The 18,804-nt window shown below is 37.6% G+C and overlaps 1 protein-coding gene across 2 annotated transcripts in view; it reads left to right on the forward strand.

Moving 5' to 3' along the window:
* The first annotated feature begins 13,961 nt into the window (after positions 1-13,961).
* Positions 13,962-18,804, forward strand: part of Lvrn (laeverin) — a 77,426-nt gene continuing 72,583 nt past the window's right edge. The window contains exon 1 of one of the 2 annotated variants that reach the window (XM_048792008.1): positions 13,962-14,928. In XM_048792008.1, coding sequence (XP_048647965.1) covers positions 14,231-14,928 — 698 coding nt within the window. In that variant the 5' untranslated portion in view covers positions 13,962-14,230. The remainder of the gene's footprint in view (positions 14,929-18,804) is intronic. The other variant, XM_015488606.2, reaches the window with a different exon arrangement.

The raw sequence follows: 18,804 nt of genomic DNA on the forward strand, positions 1-18,804 counted from the left end.
AATTTGGAAAGCAGTATGGAGATTTCTTGGAATGCTGGGAATGGAACCACCATTTGACCCAGCTATTCCCCTTCTCGGTCTATTCCCTAAAGACCTAAAAAGAGCATGCTACAGGGACACTGCTACATCGATGTTCATAGCAGCACAATTCACAATAGCAAGACTGTGGAACCAACCTAGATGCCCTTCAATAGACGAATGGATAAAAAAAATGTGGCAGTTATACACAATGGAGTATTACTCTGCATTAAGAAATGACAAAATCATAGAATTTGCAGGGAATTGGATGGCATTAGAACAGATTATGCTAAGTGAAGCTAGCCAATCCCTAAAAAACAAATGCCAAATGTTTTCTTTGATATAAGGAGAGTAACTAAGAACAGAGTTGGGATGAAGAGCATGAGAAGAAGATTAACATTAAACAGGGGTGAGAGGTGGGAGGGAAAAGGAAAAAGAAGGGAAATTGCATGGAAATGGAAGGAGACCCTCATGGTTATACAAAATTACATACAAGAGGAAGTGAGGGGAAAGGGGTAAAAAAACAAGGGGGAGAAATGAATGACAGTAGATGGGGTAGAGAGAAGATGGGAGGGGAGGGGATGGGGGATAGTAGAGGATAGGAAAGGCAGCAAAATACAACAGACACTAGTATGGCAATATGTAAATCAATGGATGTGTAACTGATGTGATTCTGCAATCTGTATACGGGGTAAAAATGGGAGTTCATAACCCACTTGAATCAAAGTGTGAAATATGATATATCAAGAACTATGTAATGTTTTGAACAACCAACAATAAAAATTAAAAAAAATAACATAAGCCTAAAAAGCTTTTTTAAACTGAAAAATAACTACAATTACAAATGTTGGAAGAACTCTAATTTTTAAAAAAATAATTGAAAAAGGCTTACTCTCTTAAACATGTCCTTGCAACAAATTCTGAATTTTATAATTTATTTATATAAAGAAAAAATTATTTATGTATCCAGACAAAACTATAATGCGACAGTTTCTATATATAGCATGGAGTCAAAAAAGCTTACTCCAAAAGGGATTCAACATGCAAAGATTTTTTGGGGGAAACGACTATGAGGGTGAAAGGGCAGGGAAGCCAATAAAGCTTTACACCATGATGGAACTCAGACTGTTATAGAGACAGAAGGAAGAGAGAAGACTCTGGCCCAGTGTTAAGAAGGTCCCTGGCAAGCCAATGGGAAGTTTTTCAGCCAGCGTTGCCTGTCAGTTAAGTCCTACAAGTCCCTCACATCCATTGCAGGATCTTCATTAACATTCCTGCCACACTCACATTCATTGTCTCCCAACACCAGATGGGAAACACTCAGTGTGAACAAGGTGGGAAAGCGTGTTCTCAGTGTGAACATGGTGGCGACTCAGAGCAGCACCAAGGGTCAGTCAACTCCTTTCCCTGCAGCAGGAGGTCAGAATGACAAATTTTCACTACTGCATGAGGTCAACCAAAACCTTGAACCTGGGGAAGCTAAGTATCAACACACTGTAAAAGTTTATAAGCACTTGGAAGCAAAACTTAATAAAGGACAACAAAAGCTACCCCCACCAAGCTTTGGAAGAGAACTCCAGCATTTAGAATTTCAAAAGAGAATATTCAAAACAAAATTCTCCTCTTCCTGAAAAATGTTATTCTCTCTTTAGTTGTCCCTATCCTGCTTTAATATCAGAAAAGATATTTGCAACATATATAATCAACAAAGACTCATAGGTGTAATATATACTAGTCAAAAAGAAAGACATAAAGCTAGTAGAAAGATATGTAAAACACTTGAATACTCAATTCACAAATGAAGAAATCCCCAAAATCTTATGATCACATGAAAAAGTGATTGACTTCATTGTAAATCAAGGAAACAGAAATGAAAATCAGAATGAAATACCACCACACATGTACCAAAATAGCTAAAATTTAAAAGATTGGCAATATCAAGTACTGGCAAAGTTAGAGAACAGTGGGAAATTTACGTGCCTCCCGTGGGAATATAAATTGATACAGCCAATAGCGTTGCATCATCTACTTAAGGAGAAGGTATATACATATCCTATAATTGAATATATATCCTATGTATATATTCATCAGAAATGTATACCAGAAGACATGTACAACAGTGTTTATAGCAGCAATTTTCATAAGAGTCACCCATTAAAAATGACTCAGATATTTAAGAACAGTAGAACAGATAAATGCATTGTGAAATATGAATTCAGCAGAATATATACATTGGTAAGAATAAATCCAAAGTTAAATGCAACATTGTGCATGAATCTTACAGATGTAACATTGAGCTAAGGAAGCCAGACATCATAGAATAAACATTAAGTTGCTTTCTCTTATAAAGTTCAAAAGTAGAAAAACTTAATTTATAAGGATTATGGATGCACATGTAAGCAAGTGAATGTCATCAAACTAAAGGATAGGAATTTTATGGGAGAGGGTTTATAATTGGCAAGGGGATCATACAGGGTTTCTGGGAGAGTTGGTAATGGTTTTTTATATATATTAATTTCTTCTAGTCTTTTATTCCAACATAATATTCACTTTTCAAAAGAATTCATATTTTTCCCTTAGTAGTTTAATTATTAAATTTCCAAAGCCACAAATACAACAGACATTCTTGGTACAAAACATAGCATGACATAACTTTTAAGATAATGTGTCTACATATTTCCAGGTTTTAATAAGTAATAGTTTTGATTGCTATGAATACCCAAATATTACTGTAATTCTTGTGTTTATTTTTGGTTGTGGGAAGGTATATATCACAATCTTTGTAATTTTAATTATTTGTAAATATATAATTCAATGACATTAAATACATTCACAATGTTTTTCATTATAATCTATACCTAAAACTGTATCATTATTTCCAACAAAAACTTTGTATCTATGAAACAATAGCTCTTCCCTGGGAACCTCTATTCTCACTTGATTAATTTGCTGCTTCTAGGTATCTCACATACACTCATACCATCATACAACATTGTTTTCTATGTATCTGGCCTATTTCACTAGGCCTATTTTCAAAGTTCATTGAAACTGTAACACATGTCAAAATTTTATTCCTATTTATGGCTGTATATTGTGTGCACATACCACATTTTGTTTATACACTTTCATCTGTTAATGGACATTAGATTGTTTCCACATTTTAACTATTGTGAATAATTTGCTATGAATATTGGTATGTAAACATTTTTGATTTCCTGTTTTCAAATCTCTTGGTAATATACTTATGAGTGAAATTGTTGGGGCCATATGGGCAGTTCTGTATTTAACACTTTGAGAAACCACCAAACTTTTCCACAGTGGCTATATCATTTTACATTCTCACCAGCAATGCATGAGGATTTTGATTTCTCCACATCCTCACCATCATAGTTATTTTCTATTTAAAAAATATATAGCCATCCTAGTAAGTGTGAAATGGCATATGTGTGGTTTTCTTTTGCATTTCACTGAAGACTAATAATGTTGAACATCTTTTCATGTGCTTATTGGCCATTTATATATCTTTGGAAAAATATCTACTCAAGTCCTTTGGTCAATTTTGAATTGAGTTGTTTACCTATTTGTTGTGGGGTTGTAGAAATTTCTCATATATTCTGCATATTAATACCTTATCAGATATATGATATGCAAATATTTTCTCCCATTTTGCAGACTGATTTTTTATTTTCTTGGTATTTCTTGCATAAATATTCTAAATTTTGATAAGGTCTAATTTATTTTTTCATTGTTACCTGTACTTTTGGTGTGCTATCAACAATATTGTCACCGAATCCAATGTCATAAATATTTTCTTCTAAGAATCCTATAGTTTTAGATTTCATATCTAGGCCTTTGATTCACATTGAATCATATTGTGATGACCTTTGATTCACATTTTGAATGTAGTATAAGGTCCTAATTTCATTATTTTGCACATGAATATCCAGTTTTCCCAGCATCATTTGTTGAAAAGACAATAATTTTTATTGAGTGGTTTTGGCACTCTTGTCAAAAATCAATTGACCATATGGAAGGGTTAATTTCTGAGCTCTCTATTCTATTGGTCATGAAGCAGGCCAGAGACCCCCACCCAGATGACCCCTGCCATAACTAAGTTTCTCCAGAGACCCTAAAAAATTCTGTTTAGCATAATTGTTCTTAGACTATCAACAAGAATTTCTACAACAGAGTTTTCGGGTGCACAGAGTGTGACAATGGACTCGAGGACTCCAGCCTGCATCTGGAGCCTACACAGAGGCAGTTGCATCTCAAAGGACTATAGTTGGGTCCCATCAAGCCAGCTGGTGGGAAAAGGGGAGGGGGACTCTCCCTTTTTCAGACACTGATTTTCACAGAGTGTCCTTGGCTTGAATTGGGTGCCCAGAACAGTGAAAAGGCTGCTTTTACATGAACTTCTACAGATTGTGAGCCTCTGAGCCCCTCCAATTACACACTAGGTATAAAGTTATAAGACTTTCTGAACTTGATTCAGAGGGGTGATTTGATAGAGGCAAAAGGCCTCCTTTTGAGCCTGGCTGTAGCCAATAAACCTGCTTCCTGCTATTCCTTGGTGTCCAGACTCATCTGCCCTACTTCAGTCCAATATATGTCTTTATGATAGTACCTCACCAGCTTAATTACTATTGCATTGTATAGATCAAGTGTTCCTTAACCAAAAGTACTTTATATTTTAGGTTTTTTGGATTTTGAAATACATACATCCATATTATGAGCTATCTTGGGTACAGGATCCAAGTCTAAATACAAAATTCACTTATGTTTCTATTACAACTTATTCACATGAAGAGGGTTTTATAAAATGTTTTAAATAATTTCGTGCATGAAGCAAAGGTTGTGTATCATAGCAGAAGGAACCAGCAGGGTCTTTTTTCCCTTGAGGACAGCATAACAGTGCTCACAATGTTTTGGACTTCGGAGCATTTCAGATTTCAGATTTTTTTATAAGGAAGGACCAAGATCTACAGTGTTTCAAAGTTGGGAAGTATGAAACTACCATCTTTTTAATTTCTTTTTCAAAATTGTTTTGGCTTTTGGGGGCAGCTTGCAATTCCATATGAATTTGAGGACTGGCTTTTCCACGTCAAAAGGCTTGGAATTTCTAGAGATTATATTGAATCTATAGAATGGTTTGGGGTGGTATCAATGTCGTAATGTTGTCTGCCTATTCTTGAACATGGGATTTCTTTCTATTTATTAAGGCCTTCTTTAATTTCTTTCAGCTATATTTTGTAGTGTAAAACATCAAAGCCTTTCACTGACTTGATTAGATTTATCATATAGTATTTAACTCTTTCAAGTGCTATTATAAATGGAATTGCTTTCTTAATTTCTTTGTCAGATTGTTCATTGTAGCTGTATAGAAACATAACTGATTTTCTTGAGTCAGTCTTGTATCCAGCAAGTTTGTTCAATGTGTTAGCTCTAGTAGCTTTCTTATGCACTCTTTGGGATTTTTCTATATATAGGATCATGCCATCTGCAAATAAAGATAGCTTTACCTCTTCCTTTCCAATTTGGATGATTTTTGCTTCTTTTCTCTTATCTAACATTCCAATATAATACTAAATAGTAGCCTTGCAAGTAGGCATCCTTGCTTTATTCCATCTTTCACCATTGATGATAATGTTAGCTGTGGGTTTTTCAGCAGTATACTTATGATGTTGATGAATATCCCCTCTACTCCTATTTTTCTGAAAGTTTTTAATCATATAAAGGTTGGAGTCTGTTAAGAATCCTCTCTGCATTGGCTCAAATGATCTCATTTTTTTTTTTTACTTTTTTCTTTAATGTTATGTGTTACATTGATTGCTTTTCGTATGTTGGATCATCTCTGCCTTCTTGAGATCAATCTCACTGGGATTATGATAAACAATCCTTTTAATATGCTATTGTATTTGATTTACTAATATTTTATGGAGGATTTTTACATCCATATTCATGAGTTATATTGACCTATAATTTTCTTTTCTTGTGATACCTTTATCTGGCATTGTTATCATAGTAAACCTGGTCTCATAAAATGAATTACAAAATGTTCTCTCTTTAATTTTTTTGAATAGTTTTTAAAAGATTTTTTTAATTCTTTTTTTTAAGCAAGAGCAACTTTTTTAAAAAATATTTTTTTTAGTTATACACAGGCACAATACCTTTATTTTGTTTATTTATTTTTATGTGGTGCTGAGGATCAAACCCAGTGCCTCACATATGTGAGGCAAGCACTCTGTCACTGAGCCACAACCCCCAGGCCTGTTTTTTTAATTCTTTAAAGGCTTGGTAGAATTCACAGCTGAAGCAAACTGTTCCAGGGCTTTTTTTTTTTTAATAAAGGTTTTTGGTTACTTATTCAATCTCTTTCCTTATTATAGGTCTGGTGAGATTTCCTTTTTCTATTTCTTCTTAAGTCAGTTTACATAATTTGTGTATTACAAGGAATCTGTCCATTTTTTTCAGGGTTAACTAATTTGTTGGCATATAATAATTCATTGTATCTGGTTATTTTGTCATTTTTTTCCTGCTATGGTCAAAAGACATAACTAGAACAATTGGAAAAGGAAAAGTTTATTCGAGGGCTCATGGTTTCATAGGTCTCAGTTCATAGATGGCCAGCTCCATTCCTTAGAGTTTGAGGTAAGGCAGAACATCATGGTAGAAGGGTGTGGCAGAGGAAAGAGGCTCAGGGCACCACACTGGGAAGCAGAGAAAGAGAGAATCCACTCACCAAGGATAAAATATATACCCTAAAGGTATGCCCCTAAAGACTGACCTCTTCCAGCCATACCCTACCTGCCTATAGTCACCACTCATTTAATCCCTATCAGGGAATTAATTCACTGATGAGGTTAAGGATTTCATAATCCAATTGTTTCACCTCTAAACCTTCTTGCATTGTGTCACACATGAGCATTTGGGGGCTACCTTACATCTAAACCACAATACAAATAGAATAATTTTATCTCTGTAAGGTCAGTAGTAATGTCCCTGCTTTGATCTATGACTTTATTTATTTGTACCTTCTCTCTTTATTTTCTTTGTCAGTCTAGCTAAAGAGTTGTCAAACTTGTTTATTGTTTCCAGGAACTGACTTTTGGTTTCTTTGCTTTTCTCTATTGTTTTTCTATTCTCTATTTTGTTTATCTCCACTCAACTTTATTATTTCCCTCTTTCTTTTAGCTTTGAGTTTAGTTTATTCTTCTTTTCCTAATATCTGAAGATGTAAAATTGTTACCGACTTGAGATTTTTCTTCCTTTTCGATGCAGGCATTTACAGCTACAAATTTCCCCAAGCCCTGCTTTTCACTGTCTTGATAGGCATGTTGTGTTTGGCGGTCATCTTGTGTTTTTTGTTTTCATTCAACTCTAAGAATTTTCTAATTTCCTTTTTGACCCATTGGTTGCTTAAGAGTGTGTTGTTTAATTTTTAGATATTTATGATTATTTTAGTTTTCCTTCATTATTGGTTTCTAACTATATCCCATTGTTATTGGAGAAGATTCTTCATGTGATTTCTATTTTTAAAAAAATCTATTGAATCTTCTTCTTTGGGTCTAATATGTGGTTTTTCCATGGAGATATCTCACATGTACTTGAAAAAATGCATATTCTGCTATGTTTGGGTTGTGTTGTGCACATGTCCAGTAGATCTCATAGGCTTGTTGTGTTGTTGAACAACTCTTTTTCCTTACTTCTCATATTTCATTGACCTAGCCATTATCAAAAGTAGGGTATTGAAGCCTTTAAATATTATTCTAGAACTGTCTATTTCTCCCTTCAATTCTGTGCATTTTGCTAATATATTGTGAGAATATAATATATAGGTATATAGTATTCATAATTATTATATCTTATTGCTATATTGAACCTTTTATTAATATATGATATTCTTGTCTCTTGTAACATTTTTGGATTAATTGTCAATTTTGTTTGATATTAGTTAACCCATCCAAGATCTTTTTTGGTTACTATTTGTGTGGAATATCTTTTCCCCTTCTTTTACTTTACCTCTGTGTTTGAATCTAAAATAAGTCTCTTGTAGATATCTCTTGTAGATAGAATTAGAACACTTTTTTTAAAAAAAGCTATTCATCCAGTATTTTTCTTTCAAATGGAAAATGAAATACATTTACATTTAAAGTAATTCATTATAAGTAGGAACTTATTTCAGCCATTTGTTTTCTATATATGCTATGAGTATTTTGTTCTTCCTCAAAAGAACATTATTACCTTGTTTTGTCTTTAACTGATTTTTTTATTTTGGTTTCCTTCTCATTTCTTCATGTGCATACTCTGTAGATATATCCTTTGTGGTTTTCATTGTACTTACATTTACAATTTTAAAAGTCATAATAATCTAATTTAAATTTATGCCAATTTAACTTCAAAGCATATGCTCTGTTTCTATATAACTGCCCTTCCCTTTCATTATTAATATCATAGATTACATCTTTATATTTTGGGTATTAAATAACATAATAATTGTTTTTATGAATTTGTCTTTTAAATCACAGAAACTCAAAGTTGAACTTATAAACCATTTTTTTTTCAAGAGGAGAGACATTTAATACAAATTATATGAATACTAGCTTTTATAATTATGCCCACTTATCTTTCCTGGAGAGCTTTTTATCTTCATCTGAATTTGAATTACTATCTAGTGTCCTTTTGTTTTAACCTGAAATATTCTCTTTAACATTTCTTGTAGGGTAGTTCTAACTAAAGGGTTGTGGTGGGAGTTCATAACCCACTTGAATCAAAGTGTGGAATATGATATGTCAAGAAATTTGTAATGTTTTGAACAACCAACAATAAAAAATTAAAAAAAAAAAAAAAGGACAGTTTTGGTAGATTTTTTTTTTTTTCTTTTGGTATTCGGGATTGAACTCATGGGCACTTTACCACTGAGCCATATCCCAGCACTATTTTGTATTTTTTTGTTTCGTTTTGTTTTGTTTAGAGATAGGGTCTCACTGAGTTGCTTAGTGCCTCGCCATTGCTGAGGCTGGCTTTGAATTTGTGATCCTCCTGTCTCAGCCTCCTGAGCCACTAGGCTTACAGGCATGCACCACCATGCCTGTAAGTTTTGGAGGATTTTTATTTTAGCACTTTGAATATATCAACTCACTGCCTTTTAGGCCCCAAGTTCTCTGATAAGAAATCAGCTGATAGTTTTATTGGGTGGGGTCACTTGTATGTGATGAATCACTGTTTTCTTGCTACATTGAAGATTTTTTGTCTTTGTCTCCAGAGTTTGAATTTATTTCTCTTAGAGTTTGTTGAGCTTCTTAGATTTGTAGAGTTATATCTTGCACCAAATATGGGGAATTTGGGGCTATTGTTTTGTTGAATAAGCTTTCTATTCTCTTTTCACTTTCTTATCCTGGAAATTTCTACAATGCATATTTCGTTCTCCTTGATGATATCTCACCAAGTTTCTTTGACTCTGTTTATTTTTCTGCATTCTTTTTTTTCCTTTCTGTTCCATATACTGAACAATCTCAATCAAACAATCTTCAAATTCATGGATGATTTTTTTTGTGATAAGAACTGTTATTGAGGGTACAACCAGAGAACTGAAAAGTTCTGCTCCATTTGTGTACAATGAATCGAAAAGCATTCTGCTTTCATGTATAATTGATTAGAATAAATAAATAAATAATAAAAAAACTGTTATTGAGCTGGTTAGTGATTTTTTTCAATTCTAGAATTTCTATTTGCTTGTTGATATTTTAAATTAGATGTTACTTTCATTTTTTCTTTTAGTTTTTTAGACATAGCTTTTTAATTGGTTTTTTAAATTGTTAATTTAAACTTTGCCTACTTTTGGTCTAATGCCTGAATTTCTCAGGGACATTTTCTATTGACTGCTTTCTTTTCTTAGGGGTGGATATACTTTCTTGTTTCTTTGCATATGACCTAATTTTGTTATTGAAAACATCATTGAAAATGTACAGCTCTGAAAATCAGATTTTCTTCCCTTTCCAGGGTTTATTGCTACCATCTTTTTCTTTCCCCTCTGAAGTAATTCAGTAAATTCTGATCCTTGCTCAGTTAGCTTAGTGGTCAACTAATGACTAGACAGAGATTTCCTCAAATGCTTAGAACTTATAAGCCTACCAGTTTTTAAGAAAGGTGTGTGTGTGTGTGTGTGTGTGTGTGTGTGTGTTGAGGAATCCTCCCAAAGCTCAGCCAGGCAGTTGACAACTCTGCCTTAGCCATCATAAGTATTGCCTCAAGATTAGCTAAAAGTGAGAGCTTAGATCCTTCTCAGGTCTTCTTTGAGCATGTTTCATAGTTTTTTTTTTGTGTGTGTCTTTTTAGATTTTTAGAAATGAATTGGAGCTTTTCAAAGCTCCTTATGGATATATTTTTCCTGAGCTTTTCCTTTTAAGTCTTTTGATGAGCTTATTATTTGCCTCAATTGTTTGCCCACCTCCAGGAGCAATATTAAAAAATTGCCTCTGGTTGTTTTCAACCAAAGACCCTGGGGAAATACTGTTCACTGGGTGAACTCTAATCAGGTCAAATAAAGTCAGTCTAGCAAGTGTGTCTTCCATTTGTTATGACAATTCTCTGAGAATGAGGCTTTGATGGGGCTGCAGCACCTTTCTGTTCTTTCCAGGGGCTGCCAGCTGCTGTTTTTCACCATGCTTGTAAGTTATTAATTTTCAGTTTCTAAGGACCTGGAAAGATAGAATAGCTCACTTCTTTTTTACTGAAATTTGGCAGTTTTCTTGAATAAACATTTCTAGAATTGTTGCAAGCCTTCAGTTAAGTTCCAGAGTTCTGCAATAATGAATTTTGACACTTTTCCAATGTTCACATGAATTCTAGGGGGGGAAGGATTTTCAGTTGTCCTTACTACGTTTTCATTCTGGATATATGACTTTTGACGCTTGGCCAATTTATGATATAGTGATTAAATTTCTCTGAATTTCTGAATTTCTCCCTGGAGACTCCTAGGGTTGGTTTCTTTACTAATGTTTTGCAACTGAACTTACATGTTTTACAAATGAGGCTTGATTATTTAAAGGGCCTAAGAGTTTCTTCTTTGAGATCCCTGTAGACAAGATGTCTCTTACAGAATTTGGTGGTTCATGCTGGTGATATGGAATGGTTCAATTAAGGGCCCTAGGGAGTTTGCACAATGGATATTTTCCTGACCACTAGTGTTTGCCTGTACTCTTCTTTTTCTTGCTGCACCATATCTTTGACTTTAAATAAAAGCCTGCCTGACTCTACTCTGATAAAACCTTTCAAATAACCCAACTTGGGTTATTTGCATATATCCATTCAATATAATGCTATGCAGCTGTAGAAAACTATGGGAAATGTATCTGCGAAATGATATGCAAAAATGGCCAATATATTTTTTAATAAAAATTCAGGTGCAGAACTATAATATAGTATACTAGGAGATAAATACATGGGTTTGTAATTGTATTTATTTGCTTTGCATGAAAAAAATACGAAAGGATACACACATTAAAAAATTACTAATAAGTAGTGGAAGCAAGATACTTCAACTTAATTTTCATAAGTTTTTATTTTCAAACTTATGAATATAATACCAATTAAAATGGAATTTTAATGTAAGATTAGAAAAAGAAAAATTAAGTCAAGGGACCCAAGAGGTATAATAATGTATTAAAGTTGCTCATAATAAGTACTAAAAAATAAAGATGGAAAAATAATAGACATGCCAAAGTATAAACATGAACAACAAAAGTAAATAGCACAAAATGAATAGATGAAGTTTTACCTGGATATTATATAAAAGGCTTTGATAATTGCTTCTTCTCAGAATTTCCAAAAAGCAGTGCACATGGCATTTTGTGCAGGCTGCTTCATTTTCTTGGGGGCTGTTCTGTGTATTTTGCAAAGTTTAGTGGTATTCCTGAACTCTACCCACTAGATAACAGTAGCACTTCCTTCCACCAGTTGTGACAACCAAAACTGTCTCTAGAAATTGCCAAATGGGGAGGAAGCACCAAAGTCACATCCAGTTGAGAATCACTGTTTTGACTGATCTCAGTAGTAATTAGATTTTCTGAGAGGCTCATTAAAAACATTTAAAATTTTTCTAGTGAATATTTTCATTGAGATGTCAAATACTTTCCCAGTTTCTTAAATTGTTATCATAATTCTGATTTAGTCAGGATGCTACTTTATAAATTCTTTTCAGTAACTTTAATGATTTATCAGAAACATTTTCTTTTTTAATGAGATATTTAAAATGTTGAATCATTGGGTCTGATTTTGAAACTTCTTGTGTAGGATCCTATCTCTATTTTTTTGATGTTAGAGAAATAGAATCAAAACTCGCATTCACATACACATTTTTCAGTACAGTTTCTTGTAATTGAGGGGTGAAACATGTCTAATGTGTTTGAAGTAATCCTGTTACTGACTTTTTTCCTTTACTTGTCTGGAATTCTTGAAATCTTTCAAGAAATTGTCCAGAGGTTGGTAAGGCCAGCAATTAGTTAAATAATTCCACATCTGTCTCAATTCCCATCTGATGACCTAAACCCAGAGACCCTGCCACTGCAGCAAATCACAATTCTGACAGCTCAATTTCTGGTAGGTATGTAGAAATACAGGAGGCTTCTCCCTCAGCTCTACCCAGCATCTTCTGAGAGTGATGCATATGGTCATAAGTACTTTAAAATGGTTGTTCCATTTCTGAAAAAAGTAACCCAAGAATCTAGAACCAGGAGACTGGCTCACAAATTACAGCACATCCTCCACCCGAGTTTAGAGTCAAATCTCCTTCCACCTTCCTGTCTTCTTCCAGCGGGTTTATTGTTAATGTGATTAATTGCAGTTACGGGAGGGAGCGAGGAAGCACACATTCCCCCCAAGAATCACAGTGGTCTACCCTGTTTCCAAATTCAAATGAAAGGGATTTCATTATTGGAAGAGAGATACAGGCAAAGCACGAAAGTGAAGCCAGTTGTATAACTGCGACAGAATAATTATTTTCATTCTGGGGGGAAAAAAAAGGACCGTAAAGACAGGATGCTCCGAAATGAATCTTCAACTTACAATGGGATCGTAACCACAGTCCCTTCCCTCTTCCCCGACGCCTTCAGATACTTGGAATCAATTCTCCTGCGTGCGTGCGTGCAAGACCAAGCGCACCGCCAGGAACTCGCCCAGGATCACCGGCTAAATAGCAAACAGATGCCTGGCAAGCCAGAGACCTCACTGACGAGGGCACAGCTTGGGAAGCCTGTTCCAGCCCAGTGGTTTCCGGGTGGAAAGGCTGTCCGGCTGGCTTGTTTTATCCTCTTTGCTTCAAATGGGCGGGTTTCGAAAGCAGGAATAGAATCCCCCTCGCCCCCAGCAAAGCTGCGGAGAGTTAGATCCAGCTCCGGGCAGGGAAAATCCTGCAGCAGAAAATTGGGGAAGAATGGAGGCTTCCTTGTTCCCCCTTCCCGAGGTAAAGCAGCCCTCCCTTCCTCTTCTCCCTTGAACTGCAGACTAGGTGCTCACATAGTTTTTTGTCGACCTCTCCTGCAGCCCAACTTCCTAAATTCCGGAAAGACTCCAGGACCCCAAACCTTGTTCCCAAGTTCTCATTCTCTGTTCCAGCCTCATGCATCCTGTCTTAATTCAGGAGGCCAATTTGGGGGCCATAGTTTTGGCTTCAGATATTATGAAAGCGCAGTTGCCTCTCTCAGGGTCATTTCAAAGCGTTTCCCCAAATATTCCTGTCCTCGACTCCTCGCCAGCACACGAGGCCCAAGCTGGTGGCCAAAAAAATTTTATTGCCGGGAGCTCATCGTGGTCAAGCTTGGTATCACCCCAGCAATTCTGAACTCCTCGAAAAGGTCCAGATTAGAGTTTGGTTCTACAGCTCCCTCCTGCACTTATCCCGAATGCTTCTTCTGCGTGGTCATTCACTTTGGACCCCCAGGGGCGCGCATCTTGGTGCGCCGGGTCCGCCTCTTCCCAGCGATCTGGTGGGGCGGGTTGGGTAGGCTGGGACCTGGATCTGATTAACTGGGAGGGGGAAGCCCTGGTCCCAATCACTTTCTTCTGTCGCAGTTCTCTTAGGCTTCTCGAGGAGGAGGGTAGTACAAAAGAGAAAGGGCGGAGAGTGTGGGGGGTCCCACCAACCAATACCCTCGCTGGGGATTGTGTCTCTTCTGCTATCTCGAGTATCCTATCTCGCCAGCGCCACACTCGCGTTATGGAACCCCCCTCCAGCTCTGGCTTCTATGTGAGCCGTGCGGTGGCCCTGCTGCTGGCTGGGCTGGCTGCCGCACTCCTGCTGGCGCTGGCAGTGTTAGCTTCTCTGTATGGCCACTGCGCGCGTGTCCCGCCGTCGGATCGGCGTAGCCTAGAGGTCCCAAACGCCGCGTCCTTCTCTCCCCTCGGGCAGGAGGGGCCATCGTCAACGCAGGAACCCGTCCCTACAAGTGAGCCGCAGGTGACAGCCACCTCGCAAGACTGGCGACCTCCGGGCCCCTGGGACCAGCTGCGCCTGCCACCATGGCTGGTGCCGCTTCACTATGATCTGGAACTGTGGCCCCGGCTGCAGCCCGATAAGCTCTCCGTGCAGTTGTTGCGATTCAGTGGTCGAGTGAACATCACGGTGCGCTGCGCGGTGTCCACTAAGAGACTGCTGCTGCACAGCCTCTTCTTGGACTATGATCGCGCTGAAGTGCGGGGTCCCCTGTCCCCAGGCACTAGGAATGACACCGTGGGCCGCGTGCCGGTGCATGACGTGTGGTTTGCTATGGACACTCAATATGTTGTGCTGGAACTCGGTGAAGCTCTACGGTCTGGTAGCCGCTATGAACTGCACCTCAGCTTCTCTGGCCCAATATTCCAGGAAGTCAGGGAGGGGCTCTTCCTCAACACGTACACCGACCGGGGCGAGCGCAGGTAAGGGCTGCCTAGCCCAAATCCCCTGTGTCCCTCCTCTGCGTCTTGGAGCAGGCTGCAGATCCAGCTGCCCATAGTGTCCAGGTGTTCACTTCCTGCCCTTCTTATAGGCATTTGCCTCTTGGACTTTTTCTTCCAGAGCCAGAGGACGAACGCCTCCTTTCTCTCATTTCCTCCTGAAACTGCTAGGAGTTAAAGTTTCCAGACCTAAGTTCCTCCTCTGATTAGTTTTCTTCCCTATCCTGCCCATCTAATTTGAGGTCTCTGCCACCCCAAAGGTTCATCGTTTTCTTCAGAAAGCCCCTTTCTCTCCAGCCCAGAATTTCTTCACCCTCCTACTCCCGAAAAATCCCTTGCTACTCAAAGATTGGTGCTTTGACCAACAGCCGCTGTAATACTTGGAAGTTTGTTGGAAATGCAGATTCTCAGGCTCTACTCCTAACCAAGGGGCTCAGAATCTTGGGATTTTAACGAAAAATTTAACGAAATTCTTGGGTTTTGTGGGTGTTAAAGTTGGAGTAGCGTAGGGTTAAAGCGCCCTTCTCTTTCTGAGGTTCTTCCCTACCCAGAGCGCTCTAGGTGCTCACTTCCCTGCTCTGCCTCTTTTTCGGGTCACTTTTTAAGAGCTGCTCTTGCAACAAATATACCCACATCAGGGTTGTTTGTTTCCATGTCCTTTGGTTTTCTGCTAAGGCTTGCTCTCCACAACTTTGGGATTCATCCCCTTCCACTACTGTCTGGGGCACTCATCCCCTGGCAAGTAGCATCTTCTCCTACCCTTTCTATATTTTGTCAAGCTCTGCAGAACGTCAGAAATGGGTACTTCTGAGATTCCTCTTCTGGGAAAAACTAAATAAATAAAAGCAATGACAAGACACGTCCTCTCTGAGTTTCAAGCCCACGCAAAGAACTTGTGTTCCTTTTCCACTCCTTTGAGATAATGTCTCCCAAACGGGGTATTTCCAGCCCTGTTTAAAAAAAAAAAAAAGTCATTCCTTCCTTACTCTGCCATCACACTACTGAAAACCGAGAACAATGGGGAAGTGGCATATATGGAACAAAGGAAACAGTTTCTCTATTTTTTTTTAACCTGCCATCTTATCCTTTATTCATTCAGTGGAGGAGCATTTGTGGATTATAGGACTGCATGTACTTTACCCATTGTTATTAGAGAAAATGTTCTCAGAGGTTCTGGGAAGGGGGGACAGTGAACCTATTAAATCACCATCTAAACAATCTCTTGCAATTTCTTTTCCAGTTTCAAAGGTTTTTAAATAAGTTTAATGACCTGCCTTAGTGGATATGTAATCTGTAAGTTTTGTTTTTAAGGACAGTATGCTTGTTTGTTTGTTTTTTTTTCAAAAATGCATTAATACTTGAAAAATAGTCTCAAAATTTTCTCATTAGGATGATGTCTTACCCAACTCATACACATGTAGACCTTTCGAAATAACTGTATTTCAGGGTGCAAGATCTTTCAGAGAAAAAAATGGAAATTCTGCATAGATATCTGACAATATTTTGTTTTGCCACCCAGTAAATCTTAATTTGTTCATCCATATCCCCTCCCTTCCTTCCTTCCTTCCTTCTTTCCTTCCCTCTGTCTTAGTGGGAGTATGACTCAGACAAAGTAGCAAACATGGTAAAGGAATACATTTCTCTCTTGTGCCAATCAACTCTAACAATAAGTAGAAACCGTGCTTTCAGAACATTAAAATTGAGGTAGAGGGGCTGGGGTTGTGGCTTAGTGGTAGAGTGTTCATTTAACACATCTAACATGTGCAAGGCCCTGGGTTTGATCCTCAACACCACATTTAAATAAATAAATAAAATGTATTGTGTCCAACTACAACTAAAAAATAAAATGAATATAAAAAATTGAGGTAGAGTTTCAAACTTGTGGTGTTTTGGAAGAGATGTAGCCAAGAAGTTGTCCCTTTGGTCTTTGCATTTGAAATCACCAGGAAAAGACAGCTGTAGTTAAACATGAAGCCAAGGTCATAAAGAACCTGGTATGGCAAATTTGGGGATCCCAACAGATCTGTATTTGAAACTGAGCTGTGTGAATTAAGCCAGTTTCTTAGCCTCTATGAGTCAGTTTTCTCATTCATTCATTTCATGGAATAGATATAATAAATGTCAACTTTTAGAATATTGTAAGAATTAAGTGAGAAAGGAGGTGCACAGCTTGGGCAGTGATACCAGCTATTATAGGTCAGGTCATCATTGTTGGCAACAAACAGCCCCCTCATTATCTAAACATTAAAACTGTCAAATTCCTAGATTTGAGTCTGAAAGGTCCCAGACAGGAACAAACCAGGGGCCAGGGTGCTGCAGTCTGGCTGGGCACAAATCACGAGCCACTGAAGCAGGAACAAACTTTATTTCTGAACTCCACCAGCACACTCCACACACGCTCCCGGGAACTATCCCAAACCCCACGCGGCTCGTCCAGGAACCAGCCACCGGAAATATCTCCTCCGGAAATCCCTCCTCCTTCACTTCCCCAACCAATGGGAACTCTCCGGGAATCCCCAGGAATCCCCACAAGAACTCCAAAGTAGCGTGAGAACTCCAAAGTAGCGGCCAAGGTGAATAGTAATGCCTCGCCTGTCAACCAAAACTATTGGCAAAATGCCAGGGGCCATTCTGACTCAGCTGTGGCTCTCAGCATCTTCACCCTTCTGTTTAATTAAACAACAAGCAATGTGGCTTAGGGACTGTGCCTGTTAGGTTGTCCAATACAACATATGGTCCTTACCTGTCATCGGATGAGCTGACCTCTAGGCATCAGCCTCCTGTCTTAGGTTGGTACCACTGCAATTGGATCATACCCGTCACTGACTACCGGTCTAGCATACAGCCATACTTGTGGATAGGCCTTTGCACCAGTGGGGGGGTGAGGTTCTTTGCCTCACCTCTGTTGGCCCCCAAACTTGGCCATCACTAGCAGAAGGGAGGAGGATACAGAAATGCCACGACACTAAGCCAATTGACGGCTCCTTTGAAAAATTATACCACCGGTGATACCATCAGCAAAGATACTCCAGCATTACCACAATTCGCTGCACCAACAGATAGTTAACAATGTATAAAAATGATATATAGTCCAGGCAAGTTCTGCAAGCAGTTCAAAGCAGAGGAATCTATCAATATGTCCATTTCCTCCCAAAGTAAATCGAATCCTTGATTGATCATTACTTGTTGAGTTATTATTCATTGATGCATCAGTTTATACAGTTTGTTGTGATAACTATCTAAGAAGCTGTAGTTTGGTTTTATCTTTGTCTTCACCGGCACTGGGATGAAGATAGGAATTCTGGCAATGATGCTAAAAAAAAATTATGTAACATTCCAAATGGTACTAAAAGAAAGCAATTTTCTGAACAATTTACATTATCCTGAACAGAATTACTAAATATAATGAAAAGGAAAGGTGAAAGTAAACAAACAGATCTGTTAACCTCCTTATTTGTTCACATATTAAAACAATCCTCAACAGCTGTTTACCCAATTTAAATTAAACCATTTAAATCACGTGAATAAAAAAAATTCGGATCCATTTTTTCATGAGCGCTCCTCATATATGATATATGGACATACACACACACAGACATACAACACAAAACACAAGTGTACACACAAACATACAACACATAAGACAATAGTAAAGACCTTGTAGCTTTACACAGGTGAAATCTCCATTGCAATGTTTAAAAACTCCACAGTCAAAAAATAAAACTGATCAGAAAAACATTAACCTAGGTCTGTATGAGCACAAAAAATAAAATAGAACTTTATGATGTGGGAAAAGGCAATAATAAAATAGATATTGAAAAAAGCATCCTGGTTAATCACTGTCGCAAATGTAAGAAT

The sequence above is a fragment of the Marmota marmota genome, unplaced genomic scaffold, assembly GCF_001458135.2.
Source record: "Marmota marmota marmota unplaced genomic scaffold, marMar, whole genome shotgun sequence".
Lineage (NCBI taxonomy): Eukaryota > Metazoa > Chordata > Mammalia > Rodentia > Sciuridae > Marmota > Marmota marmota.